This window comes from Panthera pardus, unplaced genomic scaffold (assembly GCF_024362965.1).
Source record: "Panthera pardus isolate Hobbes unplaced genomic scaffold, ASM2436296v1 HiC_scaffold_1, whole genome shotgun sequence".
Taxonomy (NCBI): Eukaryota; Metazoa; Chordata; class Mammalia; order Carnivora; family Felidae; genus Panthera; species Panthera pardus.
This window is the reverse complement of record NW_026526654.1, coordinates 66,491,467-66,507,291: the sequence shown is the minus strand read 5'-3', so window position 1 is coordinate 66,507,291 and position 15,825 is coordinate 66,491,467. Positions and strand designations below refer to the sequence as shown.

The 15,825-nt window shown below is 38.1% G+C and overlaps 1 protein-coding gene across 4 annotated transcripts in view; it reads right to left on the bottom strand.

The window, feature by feature from the left end:
* Nucleotides 1-14,986, bottom strand: part of LRRC63 (leucine rich repeat containing 63) — a 43,083-nt gene extending 28,097 nt beyond the window's left edge. For 3 of the 4 annotated variants that reach the window (XM_019447542.2, XM_019447544.2, XM_019447545.2), the window contains exons 1-2: nt 14,179-14,986; nt 13,830-14,074 (exon numbers count right to left, since the gene is read on the bottom strand). In XM_019447542.2, the coding sequence (XP_019303087.2) occupies nt 13,830-13,914 (85 nt within the window). In that variant the 5' untranslated portion in view covers nt 13,915-14,074; nt 14,179-14,986. The other variant, XM_019447543.2, reaches the window with a different exon arrangement.
* Between the last annotated feature and the right edge of the window lie 839 nt (nt 14,987-15,825).

Sequence of the window (15,825 nt, the reverse complement as noted above, 5' to 3'; positions counted from 1 at the left end):
AGAAAAGCCTTGGAGGAAAGCTGTGTGTCCCGGGTGAGTTTGAAGGGCACTAGTGGGAGAATAAGAATGTTTGCTTCCTGCTTGTATGGAACTAATAAAAACTAGCTCATTCAAGAAAAATGGTCACACCATCATTCAACTTTTTTCCCTCTCTCCCATATTAAAATAAAACATAATAACGCAAGCAAAATCCTCAACAAACTCCAGAACTCCTTCCAACCACCACAGTCTCACCATATTTATCCTTCTGGAGTGTGAAGTAACTGACACTCAGTTTGATGCCTTCTCCTCTCTGTTCTCTTTGCTGTTTCACTTTATTTAGTCTGTAACTTTTAATTAATAGTCTTTCTTTTTAGAACAATTTTAGATATGAAAATACTTGAGCAAGAATACAATTCCTATATATTCCCCCCTACAATTTTATCTATTATTAACATCCTGATTGGTGAGTACATTTATTATAATTGATGAACCAATGTTGACATACAATTAATTCAAGTCCATACTTGACATTAGGGTTCATTCTCTGTGTTGTACATTTCCATAGATTTGGACAAATGTGTAATGCCTTGCATCCACTATTACAGTATCATAAAAAATAATTTTACCACCTTAAAATTCCCCTGTGCTTCACCTATTCAACACTTCTCTCTCTAAACAAATTTCTGGCAACCCCTGATTTTTTAGTTTTTACCGTGTTATTGTTTTGCCTTTTCCAAAATATTACAGTGGTTGGAATCATGCAGTATGTACCCTTGAATAAATAAGAGGGGTTTGTTTTGCTCTTCTCCAGAATTTGGTGGTGTCAGTGTTGTGTATTTTAACTATTCTAAGAGGTACGCAGTGGTATCTCATTGTTGGTTTAATTTGCAGTCTCTAATGACAAATGCAAATATTAAGCATTTTTTATCTTTTTTTCTTAATTTCTTTCTTTTTTTGGCATTAAGCATTTTTTCTTAAAAAAATCTTTTTAAACATTTTTATTCATTTTTGAGAGACAGAGAGAGACAGAACACTAGCGGGTTAAGGGCAGAGAGAGAGGGAGACACAGAATCTGAAGCAGACGCCAGGCTCTGAGCTGTCATCACAGAGCCTGACGCAGGGCTCAAACCCACGAACTGCGAGATCATGACCTGAGCCTTAGTTGGACACTCAACCGACTGAGCCACCCAGGCGCCCCCCTCCTTTTTTAAAAAAAAAATTTTTTTTTAACGTTTAGTGTTAAGCATTTTTTCCTATGCTTATTTGCTTTCTGGATATCTTCAGTGAAGTGACATTTCAGATATTTAGCTCACTTTTATTATTATTATTATTGTTATTATTTATTATTATTATTATTATTTTAGAGAGAGAGTGTGTGTGTGCACACAAGCAGGGGAGAGGGGCAGAGGAAGAAAGATAGAATCCCAAGCAGGCTTCACACTCAGTGGGGCTCCATCCCAAGAACCCAGGATCATGACCTGAGCTGAGATCAAGAGTCACTCAACCGACTGAGCCACCCAGGTTCCCCTAGACCACTTTTTAATTAGGTTATTTTCTTATTATTTAATTTAAGAGATCATTAATTTGGGATAGAAAGTCCTTTATCAGATATGTGTTTTGTAAATATTTTCTGCCAGTGTGTGGCTTGTCTTCTTACTCTTTTAACGATGTCTTTCACAGAGTAGAAGTTTTTAATTTTAATGAAGTTCAACTTACCAATTTTTTCTTTCATGGGTTGTTCTTTTTTATTATTGTATTGTTTTATTTCTATTTAATGCATAAGGGAATGTTCCAAAAGAAACAGACGGAAATATAAACCTGATAAATCTTCAATTTCATGGACTGTTCCTTTGGTGTCATATCTAAAAAGTCATTGCCAAATCCATGGTCACCTAGATTTTCTCCTGTGTTATATTCTAGACGTTTTAGTGTTTTGCATTTGTACATTTAGGTCTATGCTTCTTTTGTGTTTATTTTTGTGAAAGGTATAAGGTCTGGTCTAGATTAATTTTTTTTTTTTTTTTTTTTTTGCGTGTTGGTACCTAGTTAATTTGTTCCAGGACCATTCACTGAAAAGACTATACCTTTGTTCTTTATTCTTTTGTCAAAGATCAGTTGACTATATTTGTGTATATCTATTTCTTGGCTCTCTGTTTTCATCCATTGATCTATTTGTCCTTTATTTTGCCAATACAACACTGTATTACTTTAAAGTCTTGAAATTGAGTGGTGACAATTTTACTTCCTTCCTCTTCTTCAGTATTGTATTTGGTATTGTGTTTTTCCTTTACATATAAACTTTAGAATAATTTTGTCAATACACACTAAATAACTTGCTCGTATTTTGGCTGAGATTTCTTTGAATCTGTAGATCAAGTTTAACAATATTGAATCTTCCTATTCATGAAGATGAAATACCTTTCCATTTATTTATATATTTTTTATTTCTTTTATCACAATTTGGTAGTTTTATGCATATAAATCCTATAATACATTATTAGCTTTATGCCTAAATTAATTCTAGTGTGTTTAAAAACATTTTTTTTAGTGTTTTTATTTATTTTTGAGACAGAGAGAGACAGAGCATGAGCAGGGGAGAGGCAGAGAGAGAGGAAGACACAGAATCTGAAGCAGGCTCCAGACTCTGAGCTGCCAGCATAGAGCCCGACGCGGGGCTCAAACTCACAGACTGTGAGATCATGACCTGAGCCGGAGTCAGATGCTTAACCAACTGAGCCACCCAGGCGCCCCAATTGTAGTGTGTTTTGATACTAAAGTAAGTTGTAGTGTTTTGAATTTCACATTCTAACTGTTGCTGGTATATAGGAAAGCAATTGATTTGGGTATATTAATCTTGTATCTTGTAACATTGCTATAACTGTTTTTTATTTCCAAGAGTTCTTTTGTTGATTCTTTGGGATTTTCTACATAGAATAAAGGTAGTTTTATTTCTTTCTTCTCAACTTGTACAGCTTTTATTTCATTTTCTTGTCCTATTGCATTAGCTAGGATTTTTTAGTACAATTGCTGAATAGCAGTGGTGAGAGGGGACATCCTTTGTCATTTTAGGGGGAAAGCATCTAGTTTCTCACCATTAAAGATGTTGTTAGCTGTGGGATTTGGGGTAGATCTTCTTTATCAAGTTGAGAAAGTTCTCATCTATTCTTAGTTTGCTGAGAATTACTTCATGAAGGCATGCTGGATTTTGACAGATGGATTTTCTATATCTACTGATGTGATCATGTGATTTTTCTTCTTTAGGCTATTTATATGATGGGTGACATTAACTGATTTTTGAGTGTTGAACCAGTCTTGCATATCTAGAATAAATTCCACTTGGTCATGATGTGTGATTATTTTTATACATTGTTGAATTCAATTTGCTAAAATTTTGTGGAGGATTTTGGCACCTATGTTCATGGGTGATATTTATATGTAGTTTTCTTGTAAATTCTTTGTCTGGTGTTGGTATTAGGGTATACTGCTCTCACAGAATGATTTAGGAAGTGTTCTCTCTGCGTATATCTTCTGGAATAGTTTGTAGAGAATGGATATAATTTACTCTTTAAATGTTTGGTAGAATTCACCAGTGACTATCTGGGCCTGGTGCTTTCTATTTTGCAAAGTTATTATTACTGATTCAATTTCTTAAAATAGGCCTATACAAGCCTATAAAGTAATAAATTATTTATAAATATAAACATTATTTATAGCAGATTATATATTTTACTTTGTGTGAGTTTTGGTAGTTTATGTCTTCGAAAGAATCTGTCCCTTTTATCTGTTACCAAATGTATGGACCTAGAGTTGTTCATAATATTTCTTTATCTTTTTTTTTTTTAGTGTCCATAGACTCAGAAGCAATGAACCCTCTTTCATCTCTGATAGCAGTAATTTATTTCTTCTCTCTTTTTTCTTAGATAGCCTTGTTAGGGTTTTATCAATTTTATTAATCTTTCCATAGAACTAGCTTTTGGTTTCGTTGATTTTCTCAATTGATTTTCTTTTTTCAACTTAATTTCTGCTCTAATTATTATTTATTTTCTTCTGCTTGCACTAGGTTTATATTCTTCTCCTTTTTCTAGTTTCCTAAAGTAAAAGTTTAAAGTATTTGTTTTAGATTAATCTTCTTTTTCTAAAATATGCATTCAAGGTTCTACATACCTTTTAAGCCCTATTGTTTTACACTGCATATTTTGATAGGCTGTAATTTTATTTCCATTTAGTTAAAAAACATTGTAAAATATCTCTGTGACTTCTCTGACCCATGTGCTATTTAAGTGTGTTGTTTAATCTCCAAATATTTTTGGATTTCCACATATCTTTCTGTTACTGATTTTTAGTTTAATTCCATTGTGTTCTGAGAACAAACACTGTATAATATCTGTGTTTTTTTTTTAAGTGTGTTTTATGGCCTAGAATGTGGTCTAGCTTGATGGGTGTCTTATGTGAAGGAGAAGAATATTTTCTGCTGTGGTTGGATGAAGTGCTCTATAAATGTCAATTAGATCCTGTCAATTGTTGGTACTATTTGGTTCAGCTATATCCTTACTAATTTTCTGCCTGCTAGATCTGTTAATTACTGATAAGGGGTGTGGAACTCTCCAACTATAACAATGGATTTATCTATTTCTCCTAACAACTCTAGCAGTTTTTGCCTGAAATATTTTGCCTCTCTCTCCTTTAGGTGCCTGTCAGTTAAAGACTGTTGTCTTTTTAAAGAATTGACTCCTTTATAAGTAAATATTGCTCCTATTTTCCCCTAATAACTTTTCTTGTTCTGAAATCTGCTCTGTCTGAAATTAATATAGCTACTATATATTTTTTTGATTAGTGTTAGTGTTAGTGTGGTATGTCTTTCTCTACACCTTTACTTTCAACCTCTCTGTGTTTTTATATTTCAAGTAAGTTTCTTGTAGGGGTGCTTGGGTGGCTCATTTGGTTAAGTGTCTGACTCTTGGTTTTGACTCAGTTCATGATCTCATGGTTCGTGAGTCTGAGCCCCAAGTCAGACTCTGCACTGAGAGCATGGAGCCTGCTTCGAATTCTCTCTCTCTCTCTCTCTCTCTCTCTCTCTCTGCCCCTCACCCACTTGCATGCACTCTCTCTCTCAAAATAAACAAATAATTTATTAAAAAGTAAGTCTCTCGTAGACAACATATAGTTGGGTCTTGTTTTTTATATGCTATAACAGTTTGTTTTTTATTTATTTATTTATTTATTTATTTATTTATTTATTTATTTGATGTATTTATGTATGTATTTATTTATTTATATAATTTATGGTCAAGTTGGCTAACATACAGGGTATACAGCGTGCTTTTGGTTTTGGGAGTAGATTCCCGTGATTCATCTCTCACATACAACACACAGTGCTCATCCCAACAAGTGCCCTTCTCAGTGCCCATCACCCATCTTCCTTGCTGCCCCATTCCCCCCATCAACCCTCAGTTCGTTGTCTGTATTTAAGAGTCTCCTCTGGTTTGCCTCTCGCTCTATAATAGGTTGTTTTGTTATATGTAAAATATGTATACTGCACTGCTGCTTTTTTTTTTTTTTTAATATTCCCTTCCTTTTTTTCTTTTTCTGGTTTTAGTTGAGCATTTTACAAGCATTCAGTTTCTCTCCTTCAGTTTCTCAGCTTCTCTCTTCTCTTAGCATATCAATTATGCTTCTTTTACAAAAAATGTTAAGTGGTTTCCCTGAAGTTTATAGTATACATTTACAGTTAACCTCAGTCTATTTTCTTTTTTTTTAATTGGCATGTACTTTATTGATTGGAATCAAAACTGTAAATTACAACTATCTCGCTATGCAAAAAAACAAGACAACTCAAGTCTGATGTGCGGCATTTAGAAAGGATATTTAATTCATAATAAAAAGTTTCTTTTATTATCCTTTCAATAATCGAAGTCTACTTTCTTTTCTTTTTTTTAAACTTTAATTCCAGTCATTTAACCTACAGTGTTATAATAGTTTCAGGTGTGCAATGTAGTAATTCAACACTTCCATACCCTAAGTCTGCTTTCAAATAATAGGATGCCACTTAACAGGTATTGTGGGTGTCTTTTAACAGAGTATTCCCAAGACCTCTCTCCCATTCTTTATAGTGTTGCTGCCATTCATTTCATTTATCCTTATGCTGTAATCACCTAATACACTGTGGCTATTATTCATTCAAATAGTTATTAGATCAAGGAAGAATAAGAAAAATAAATTTTTATTTCACTCCAGTTTTCCTTCTCTGATACTCCTCCTTTCTTTAGGTAGATCTGAGTTTGGGACCAATATCATTTTTCTTCTTTTAACACAAAAGAACTTCTAAAAAGTTCTACTGGCCACAAATACCCACAGTTTTTGTCTGAGGAAGTCTATATTTCTCCTTCTTTTTTTTTTTTTTTTTTTAAGAGAGAGAGAGCATGAGGTGGGGAGAGGTGCAGAGGGGGAGGGAGAGAGAGAGAGAGAGAGAGAGAGAGAGAGAGAGAGAGAAAGAGAATATCAAGCACAGTTCATGCTCAGCATGGAGCCCCCATGCAGGGCTGCGTCCCACGGCCCCGGTGGGATCGTGACCTGAACTGAAATCAAGAGTCAGCGTTCAACCGACTGAGTCACCCAGGTGCCTCTCTCCTTCGTTTTTGAAGGATAATTTCACTTGAATACAGATTCTACTTTGGTGGAGTTTTTTTTTCTTTCAACACTTTTAACTTTTCATTTTCTTCTTTTCTTGCTTGCATGGTTTCTGACAAGAAATCCAATGTGATTCTGAATCCTTTTTCTCTGTAGGGATTTCTCCCCTCTCCCCCTGCCCCACCTCCTTTCGAGAGTTTCCCTCTGTCTTTAGTGTTCTGCAGTTTAAATAAGATATGACTAAGTGCATTTTTAAAATATGTTTATCCTGGTAGGTGTTCCCTGAGCTTCCCGGATTTGTGGTTTGGTCTGTCATTAATTTTGGCAAATTCTCAGCCACTATTACTTCAAACATTTCTTCTGCTCTCATGGCTCTTTTCTCTCCTCTGGTATTTCCATTACCCGTATGTCCTGTCTTTTGTTATTTTCCCACAGGTTTTTTGGTATTCTTTTTTGTTATTTTGTTTATTCTTTTTACTCCTTGCATTTGAGTTTGAGAATTTTCACCTGGCCTATTGTCAAACTCACAGATCCTTTTCTCAGTCGTGTCCAGGCTACTGATGAGCGCATTAAAGGCACTGTTTATTTCCATCGCAGTAATTTTTACTTCTAGCATTTCCCTTGATTTTTCCGTAGTTTCCATACCCTCCTTACATGATTCATCTGTTCTTGCATGCTGTCTACTTTTTCCATCAAGGTTCTTAATATATCAATCAGTTATTTTCAATTTGCTGTCTGATAATTTCAGTTACTGTGTCCTGAGTATGGTTCTAAATGCTTCCTTTTTCTCTTCAGACTGTGTTCTTTTCTAATCTTTAAGCATGAGGTGTAATTCTTTTGCCAAAAGCTGAGCACGATGTACTGGGGAATAGGAATGGAGGTGACTGTAGCTGTTGGTGTCAGACATTTAAGTTTCTTCTAGTTTTCTTGTTTTTCTTTTTTCTTCCTTTGTTGTCTCTGTGCTTCCCTACAGATGCCTTCTTAAATAAAGTCTGCATCTTAAAGCTCTTTCAGTTGTAATCCCCTCTTTTTATATTAGAACCCTACTGATGTGGTGATAAGGTATTAGGGAAAGGAATTATTGTATATTCTCATTATAAAAAATCTCAAGTATTTATTTTTATTTATTTATTTATTATTATTTTTTTTAATGCTTATTCATTATTGAGAGACAGAGAAAGACAGAACTCAAGCACAGGAGGGGCAGAGAGAGCGGGAGACAAAGAATCCAAAGCAGGCTCTAGGCTCTGAGCTGTCAGCACAGAGCCCGATGTGGAGCTCGAACTCACAAACGGCGAGAGCATGACCTGAGCCAAAGTTGGACGCTTAACTGACTGAGCCACCCAGGTGCCCCATTTATTTTTATTTATTTTAATGTTTATTTATTTTTGAGAGAGACAGAGTGATAGCGGGGGAGGGGCAGAGAAAGAGAGGGAGACACAGAATCCAAAGCAGGCTGCAGGCTCTGAGCTGTCAGCACAGAGCCCGACATGAGGCTCGAACTCACTAACCGTGAGCTCATGACCCGAGCCAAAGTCAGACACTTAACAGACTGAGCCACCCAGGTGCCCCTCATATATATATATATTTATTATATAAAAATCTCGGGGTTTTAGTGGGCCTGAATCCCTGAGTTGTGGCTTTCACAACCCTTAGCTTTTTCTTCCCCTTACATGGCACAGAAAGGCTACAGGGGGAGAGGGTTATCTAACTTGACCTTACCCCAGGTCAGATAAGGGTCTGGTGATGTAGTTTTCTTTAGAGGGCAGAAGCATGCTCTGGGAATTTTTCAGTGGTTACTTTCTCCCTCATACTGGGGAAAAGATGAACAAATTTTTCTCTGCTCTTCATGAGAATCTTGTGGAGCTCCTGGAGTTAAAACCCATGGCAGTGTGGAGGCTCCCCTAAGACCAGACCCTAGGAGTTTTTAACTCTCAAGCTAGTCCACACTCAACCTCCAGCAATTTGTCAAAATTAGCATTTAAGTGTTCCTACCACTTACTGGCTTAAGTATCTTCTGATCCCAATAAACCAGTCTCAGCTGAGATTCTCTATAGCTGCCTGTCTCTCCAGATTTCAGGATGCTGGTTTGCTCTGTGACTCGAATTTTCTGATGGATCTAAGAAAGTCACCGATTATCAGTTTATTTACTTTTCCCCCTTATGAGGATATGAGTGATCGATTTCAATCTCTTTACATTTTGAGGCTGACACTGAAAGTTTCCTCCTATTTACGTTTCAAACCATTACCATCTGGAATTTTCCACCTCTACTACCAAAGCTGTTATCACAAAGTGATCGTTGATATCTTGTTGCTAAACCTAACGGGTACACATTATTATTTACCTTTATGTGACCTCCTCTTGGCATTTGATACTTTAATCCACCCTATTCTCCATGAAATCACTCTTTCCTTGGCTCTCATGAGAGCCATTTTTTCATTCCTACCCCTGCCCATTTATCTTCTCTACGCAAACCTTTCTCTTTCTCAACTTACCACTTAGTACTTCCAAAGATTCTATCATTATCCCTCCCCCAATTGTAACTAATTTTCCATCTACAGTAATAATTCTAAATCTGGGTCTGGAAGCCCTAAGCACCTCAAACTTGTCATGTCTACACCAAAGTCATCAGCACTTTCTGTCCTCCTTTATCTCATAGAGATACATCTGTTATTTAGTTACACACACACACACACACACACACACACACACACACACTGGAATCCTAGATTCCTCTTGCATTAGTTTCCTCTAGCTGCTGTAACAAATAACCACAAACCTCATGGCATAAAACAACAGAAATTTATTCTCTTACAGCTCTGGAAGCCAGAAGTCCAAAGTTATATAACTGAGCCAGAAATCAAGGTATCAGCAGGGCCCTGTTCTCTCTGGACTCCCCTGTAGAGAATCCATTCCTTGCCTCTTGCAGCTTCTGGTGGCTGCCAGCACGCCATGGCTTGTGGCCACATCACTCCTATCTTCAAGGCCAGCACCTTCAAATCTCTCTTTGATCCATCTTCGTATCATAGTCTTCTCTCTGACTGTGTGTGTGTGTGTGTGTGTGTGTGTGTAATCTCTGTTTCTGTCTTATAAGGATACATGTGACTGCATTTTGGGCCCACCCGAATAATCCAAAATAATCTTTCATCACAAGAGCCTTAACTTGATCATATTTGGAACCCCATATAACATTTTCTTTTCTTTCTCTCTTTCTTTTTTTTTTTTTTTTTTTTTGCCATAGAAGATAACATTACAGGTTTGAGAAGTTAGGATGCTGATATCTTTTGTGGGGTTATTTTTCCGTCTGCCATACTTCTAATTCCTCACATTTAACACATGCAATTAATCACCCCAGGCTATATTCAAATTAGATATGTCAACTCTAAAGTTTCTAATTCCCCACCCCTTTCGTCCCCCATCCCACTCCCCTTTCCTTTTCTACCATGAGAATCACAGAAGAAGTGAGCTATTGTTCTCATGGATTCATGTCCCCTCTTCATTTGGTTTACAGTGGAGATTAGGATCAAAAACCAGTGACCTAATTAAGTTCTGCTGTTTCAGAATAGAAAGGTAAGACCCATTGACTGGATGACTTCCTAAAGCCACACATCATATTAGTGTTGAAGCTAAGACCAGAATTCAGATCCCTGGATTCCCATTCTAGGGCATTCGGCACTGTTCCAGGTTGCTGCAAGCCAGTAAGTTCAGACCAAGTGAGAAGTATTACAAGTACTATAACATCTTACAACCACACAGTGACTTTATAGCTTATAATGTGCTTTCACGCAGGCTATTGCATTTTAACCTCCTTCTCTCTTAGTTAAGTGACATTTTTAAAAAACCAGATTTTCTCTTCTAACTTTCACTGCCATCATCCTAGTCTACATCAATTTAACTTCACCCTTGATTGTCTGATGCAGCCTTATAAAGTTTTCATCAAATTATCTGAATCTTATCAGTGATGATTCAGACTTCTTAGTTTGGTGAATAACTATCTATGTGAACTGTAAACATTTTTAAAAAACCAGGGCACCTGGGTGGCTCAGTTAAGCCTCTGACTCTTGAGTTTGGCTAAGGTCATGATCCAAGTTGTGAGATCCAGCCCTATGTTGGGCACTGAACTAAGCATGGAGCCTGCTTGGGATTCTCTCTCTCCCTCTCTCTCCCTGTCCCCTAAACGTGGGCTTTCCCTCTCTCTCTCTCCCTCTCAAAAATAAATAAATGAACATTAAAAAAACAAATCTATGCAAACTGGACCCACTTCACCTAATCTTGCTGTGTTAACGATTCGTCAGTTTCCAGGAGAAACCCCCAGATACTCTAATTTATTACTGACAATCCCAAAGCCCATACTGCTCATTTGTAATTTCGTTTCCTACGTTGACCACACTGCGTGGAATACCTTCTCCCACTAGCCAGTTGAAATCATTCTCTTCTTTCCAAGTCTACCTAAAAACCTTACTCAATCCAATTTTCTTGATTAACGTAGCCCATATTTACCGTTCCCGTTAATTCACTAAACATTTAACATGTATCACATGCCAGCTGTACCCACAGTGCTGAGGGGACAGTCACACAGCACAAACCTTACTGCCATCAAACATCTCCCCATTAAGTGTAGAAACTAGGCAGGTAAACAGTTAAACTAGAGAAGGACAAATGCTTGGTAGGGGTAAACATGGAATACTGTGGGAGCATAAAGGAAGGTACCCTGACTAGGTGAAGGGGGAAGTGGTGTTTAGGGATATCTTCCCAATGGAGATGGCATCTGTCTTCTCAATTCCATGCTTCTCTATTTCTTGACACATTTCTCCATGGTTTTTTTTTTCTAGTATATTAAATTTCTACTTTTCCAAGAGACTCTTCGCTGCCATCAAAAAAGTACACCAGTCTCCTCTGTAAAACATATTTCACTCCACTTTTCCTAATTCCTTAAGTCTTCGTTCAAGCCCCATTCCTGCCCCGGTGCTCACTCACATGTATGAACTACTATTGCCTATACCATTAATTGGACAAAATTCTATGCTGCTTTATACTGTTAAGGTTCTTATTTCATGTGTATCTCATCTCCAGAACTTGATTAAAGGTCTTAAAATGTCCTGAAGGGCAGGGACCAGATCACTCACGTCATTAACTCCCTATGGCATCTAGCATCTTATGCAAATTCTAGATATTCATTTCAGGGTTTTATTTCAGTGTTTGACTGTTCATGTTTATAAACTGTACTTCAGTCATTTTAAGTATTAATGGATTTCAACAACAAATATTTTGAACACCTACTATATGCAAAGTACTCCACCAAGAGCCTTTGGAAACATAGGATTATTAACAGTCAAGGTCATAGAACCTCCAAGGTGCCAAAAAGCAAGAGAGCCCCCTCCCCCAAAAAAGAATTTTCCAGCCCAAAATGTCAATAGCAAGAACTGTGTACTAGAGGATAGACTTCAACCAAGAGATGAATGAAAAAACTACAACAAAAGAACTGGTAGTGAGCAGTAAATCCCCATAACTGTGGGCATTATTGTTACACAACAGGTTGTAAATGTAGAAATATAGAACATTCTAGAAATGACCATGTAGAAATGATATAACAAAAGCTGAAGGGAAAGTGGGATAGGAAATTGGAGGTAGTATGGGCATGTTGATTTCTACATCTTTAATAGCCAGGAATCAAAGGTAATAATTTAGCATTGGAAATCAACTAATGGACTAGGCATATGTTAACAGTATAAATGTTGACACGAAAATAATGAAATACATTATAAAGTAATGAACACAATGGACTAAAATCAGGTGACTGAGGAGACTGAAAAGGGGAAAGAAGTGGAAATATGCTTTTATCATTGCTGTACAGAGTCAAAAGATACCACATACAGAAATAGAGGATGAAGCGTATTATATAAAGTTCTGGTTATCCGAGGGACTCCTCTTCACTTTACTGCAGTGTAATTTGACAATTGCTTATGTGATTATTTGATCCAAACAGAGGGCAACCAATGAAGAAGATGGACAAGGTCTCTTTTGCTCATTATTACATCCCCAATTCCTAGCACTGTGCTAAGAAGTACAGTCAGTTCTTGTTATCGGTGCCCGTTCTGTTCTATAAAATCTCAGTGAATACTGAATTATCCAATACTGAGCCATTGCTTCTAAGGAAAATATAGGGTTAGGTTCCTCTAAACTTCTGGTCTCAACATTATCAGCAACCAATCAATACATAATCTTGTTTTATCTGTGTTTCTATTTAAAGACACTTAACATATATTGTTGATTCGTTAACATTGAACAAACAGCCAGCAACACTGCAACTCATGCCTGAAGGAAGCTTGACTAACGCATGCTTTTCTCTGTAAAGGCACATCGCAGCCTTCTTGTGCTTAGGAACACCAGACAGCACTTGAACACTATTCCTGGGGGTGATGGCAAAAGCACCAACAAAAGGCACAAAAATTTTAAAAACATGGCAGAGGAAAAAGACTGAAAACAGAGTGAGAAAAGGGCAGTTGTTTACAGTACGAGAGCTGAAACAAGAAGGCAGAGCATTTTCCTTATTGGACGTCAGCTGGGAACATGTATGTTTGCACTGCCTGCCTCATATCCATCCACTAATGACTGAGAGTTACCATATATACTATTCTCCTGCATACAGTTTCACCTATGATAAAAGGAAAAAGAGGGGCGCCTGGATGGCTCAGTCAGTTAAGCGTCCGACTTCGGCCCAGGTCATGATCTCACGGTCCGTGAGTTCGAGCCCCGCATCGGGCTCTGTGCTGACAGCTCAGAGCCTGGAGCCTGCTTCGGATTCTGTGTCTCCCTCTCTCTCTGACCCTACCCCATTCATGCTCTCTGTCTCAAAAATAAATAAACATTAAAAAAAAAATTAAAAAAAAAAAAGAAAAAGAGCTGTCTCTACTGCTCTGAAGTCTTCTTCATTGACATATCGTTGAGTTAAAAAGATAACATACAGCACAAGGTACTGGTTTGGGCGTTAGAAATAATTGTAGCAGTTAGGTAACTTTGCACCCATAGAGTCCACAAATAATGAAGGTCAACTGTAACTGTAGAATTGAATTGGATGTTATCCTCTCACAACAAACATTTGGAAGTTACCGGTTACTAGTGAGTGTCTTTTTTACTATTGTGGTTCTGAACCGTGCAGCCTGAGAAATTTCTATGAAAAATAAATAAACTTAATAACATATCTGATTAATACACATACCTGCATAGACTCTCTTCTTAGGTAAAGGCAGCTTAGGGAGTTTTGGAGGTAAAGGTCTTCGAAGTAGTTGTGGGTGGTTTTGCATTTTAACTAACAATGAACACTGTTTTTCACAGCTATTGGTTAATCGGGAATTGAAAAGGTTTTCAATATGTTTGAATTGTTGCTGAAAAGTAATTCATTAGAATCTACATTTTAGTGAAAATCATTCTTTGCTAATACTGTGCTGAGTCCAAGCAGAATTCCTATAAAAGAAAAAGAGGATAAGGAAAAAAAAATTCTTTAAAACTTCTAGAAAGACTCTAGATAAAATTTAGGTTTATGACGAACACAATTTTAAAATATATACACTATTACCAATCAGGATCATTCTAAAATTTCTCCTATTAGCAAAATGTTCAATCTGCCCATGCTAGATCATTTAGTAGATACTGATTTTCCCGAACAGTAAAAATAACACTCATTTTTTCACCTCTACCTTCAAACTGTTATTGCTTTACATATTTGGGAAAAGATTTGGTCAAAAAGATTAAGGAAATCCCTCCATGATAGCCTCTTAAGACTCGAAATATCTGTTTACAGTTCACAGGTAACTTGGTTTCTTTCTGCAAAAGGACTTGTTTTAAGTTTCAACCACGACTAGTTGGGTCATACTCTTTAACCCAAAACTAAGATGGTCTTCAATATAATCAGATTTTCCAGGATCTCTGTTCCAATTGGTACAATTTAGAAATAATGCCAGAAGCTCAAAACATGCGCTAAGTTCTCAAGGCAACATCAAAGTGCCTGGCACATCAGGATTCCGTTGACAGTTGGGAAGGGAATGCTCTGGAGCTGCATAAATGGGCCGTTTTATCCCCCAAAGATAACTTTGCACACAAGCGCTCAAGGTATGGTCCCTGTTAGTACGTCCCCCTTGATGCAGGTAATTTTCCTTCCGTATTATTGGAGAAGATGCGCTGGACCCCTACACTATCCTTCAAGGCAATCAGCTGCTTCTCAAAACGACCGGCTTTTCCTCTTTCATCTTTTCCTCGGAATTGAGGCAGCGAGGTAAAGGTCAAGGCAGTCTCCCGCGAGAAGCAGTCCGCCGGGAAAGCACCTAGATTAACTACCCTCGACCCCCACCCCCGCCGCAAGGCCTGGCCTGAGGCCAAGGGCACTGGCCCTAGCAACCGGAAGCCGATAAACCCGCCCAGCCCGCGGGACTTGCCGGCGCTGGAGAGGAGGGCGGGGCCGGGCGGGGCGCGTGCCCGCCGAGCCCCGCGGAACCGGCCCCGCCCCACGGCTCGGCGCGCGCTGCGCCCACGGGCCTCTCTGTCCGCCGCGGAGTCCTGCTGCCGGGAGGTTGCGGGCGGTGGGGGCTGGAGGAGAAGCCCGCTGCGTGTGTCGCTGCTGTACGGAACCCCGTGGTGACAATCGTTATTACTTTTCTCCTTCTTAATGACATTGACCACTATTATTTATTTACTCTCCTTGATTACACGATGTATCTAGGGTCTGGGCTGGCGTTCCTTAATGCTGCACTTGGGCGCAGCGGGGTCCCGTGGCTGACTTTGTAGTGCCCCCGAAAAGCGAACATTTTGTTTTCTTTCTCTTACTTGAATGCAAACTGTTTTGCCTTTCTGAGCCTATGAAGTTCCTGGAGTAGGAAGAGGGGCATTAAGGGTCCAAGGGGGCTTTAAAAGAAACCCACCCGTTTCTCACGGTTACAGTCATTTGTTTTGATCATAGTATGGCTTGTCTCCTCTCTCTCGGTGTTGACGATCCTGTACGTGCAGGGCTCGGTACATCGTCTGTGTTTGCGTGTATGTCCATGTTTCTTTGAAGATTTGAGGGAGAAAGAGTATGAGGGAAAACTCATCAGGTAGGTGTGTAAATCCCAACTCAGAAAGTAATGCAGATGGAACTTCCTCGCAGTGTAATTTTTTTTTCTTAAGTACAAGTGTAGAACTTTAGTAACAGATGTTGGAAGGTGAGAGACTTCGTTATAAAT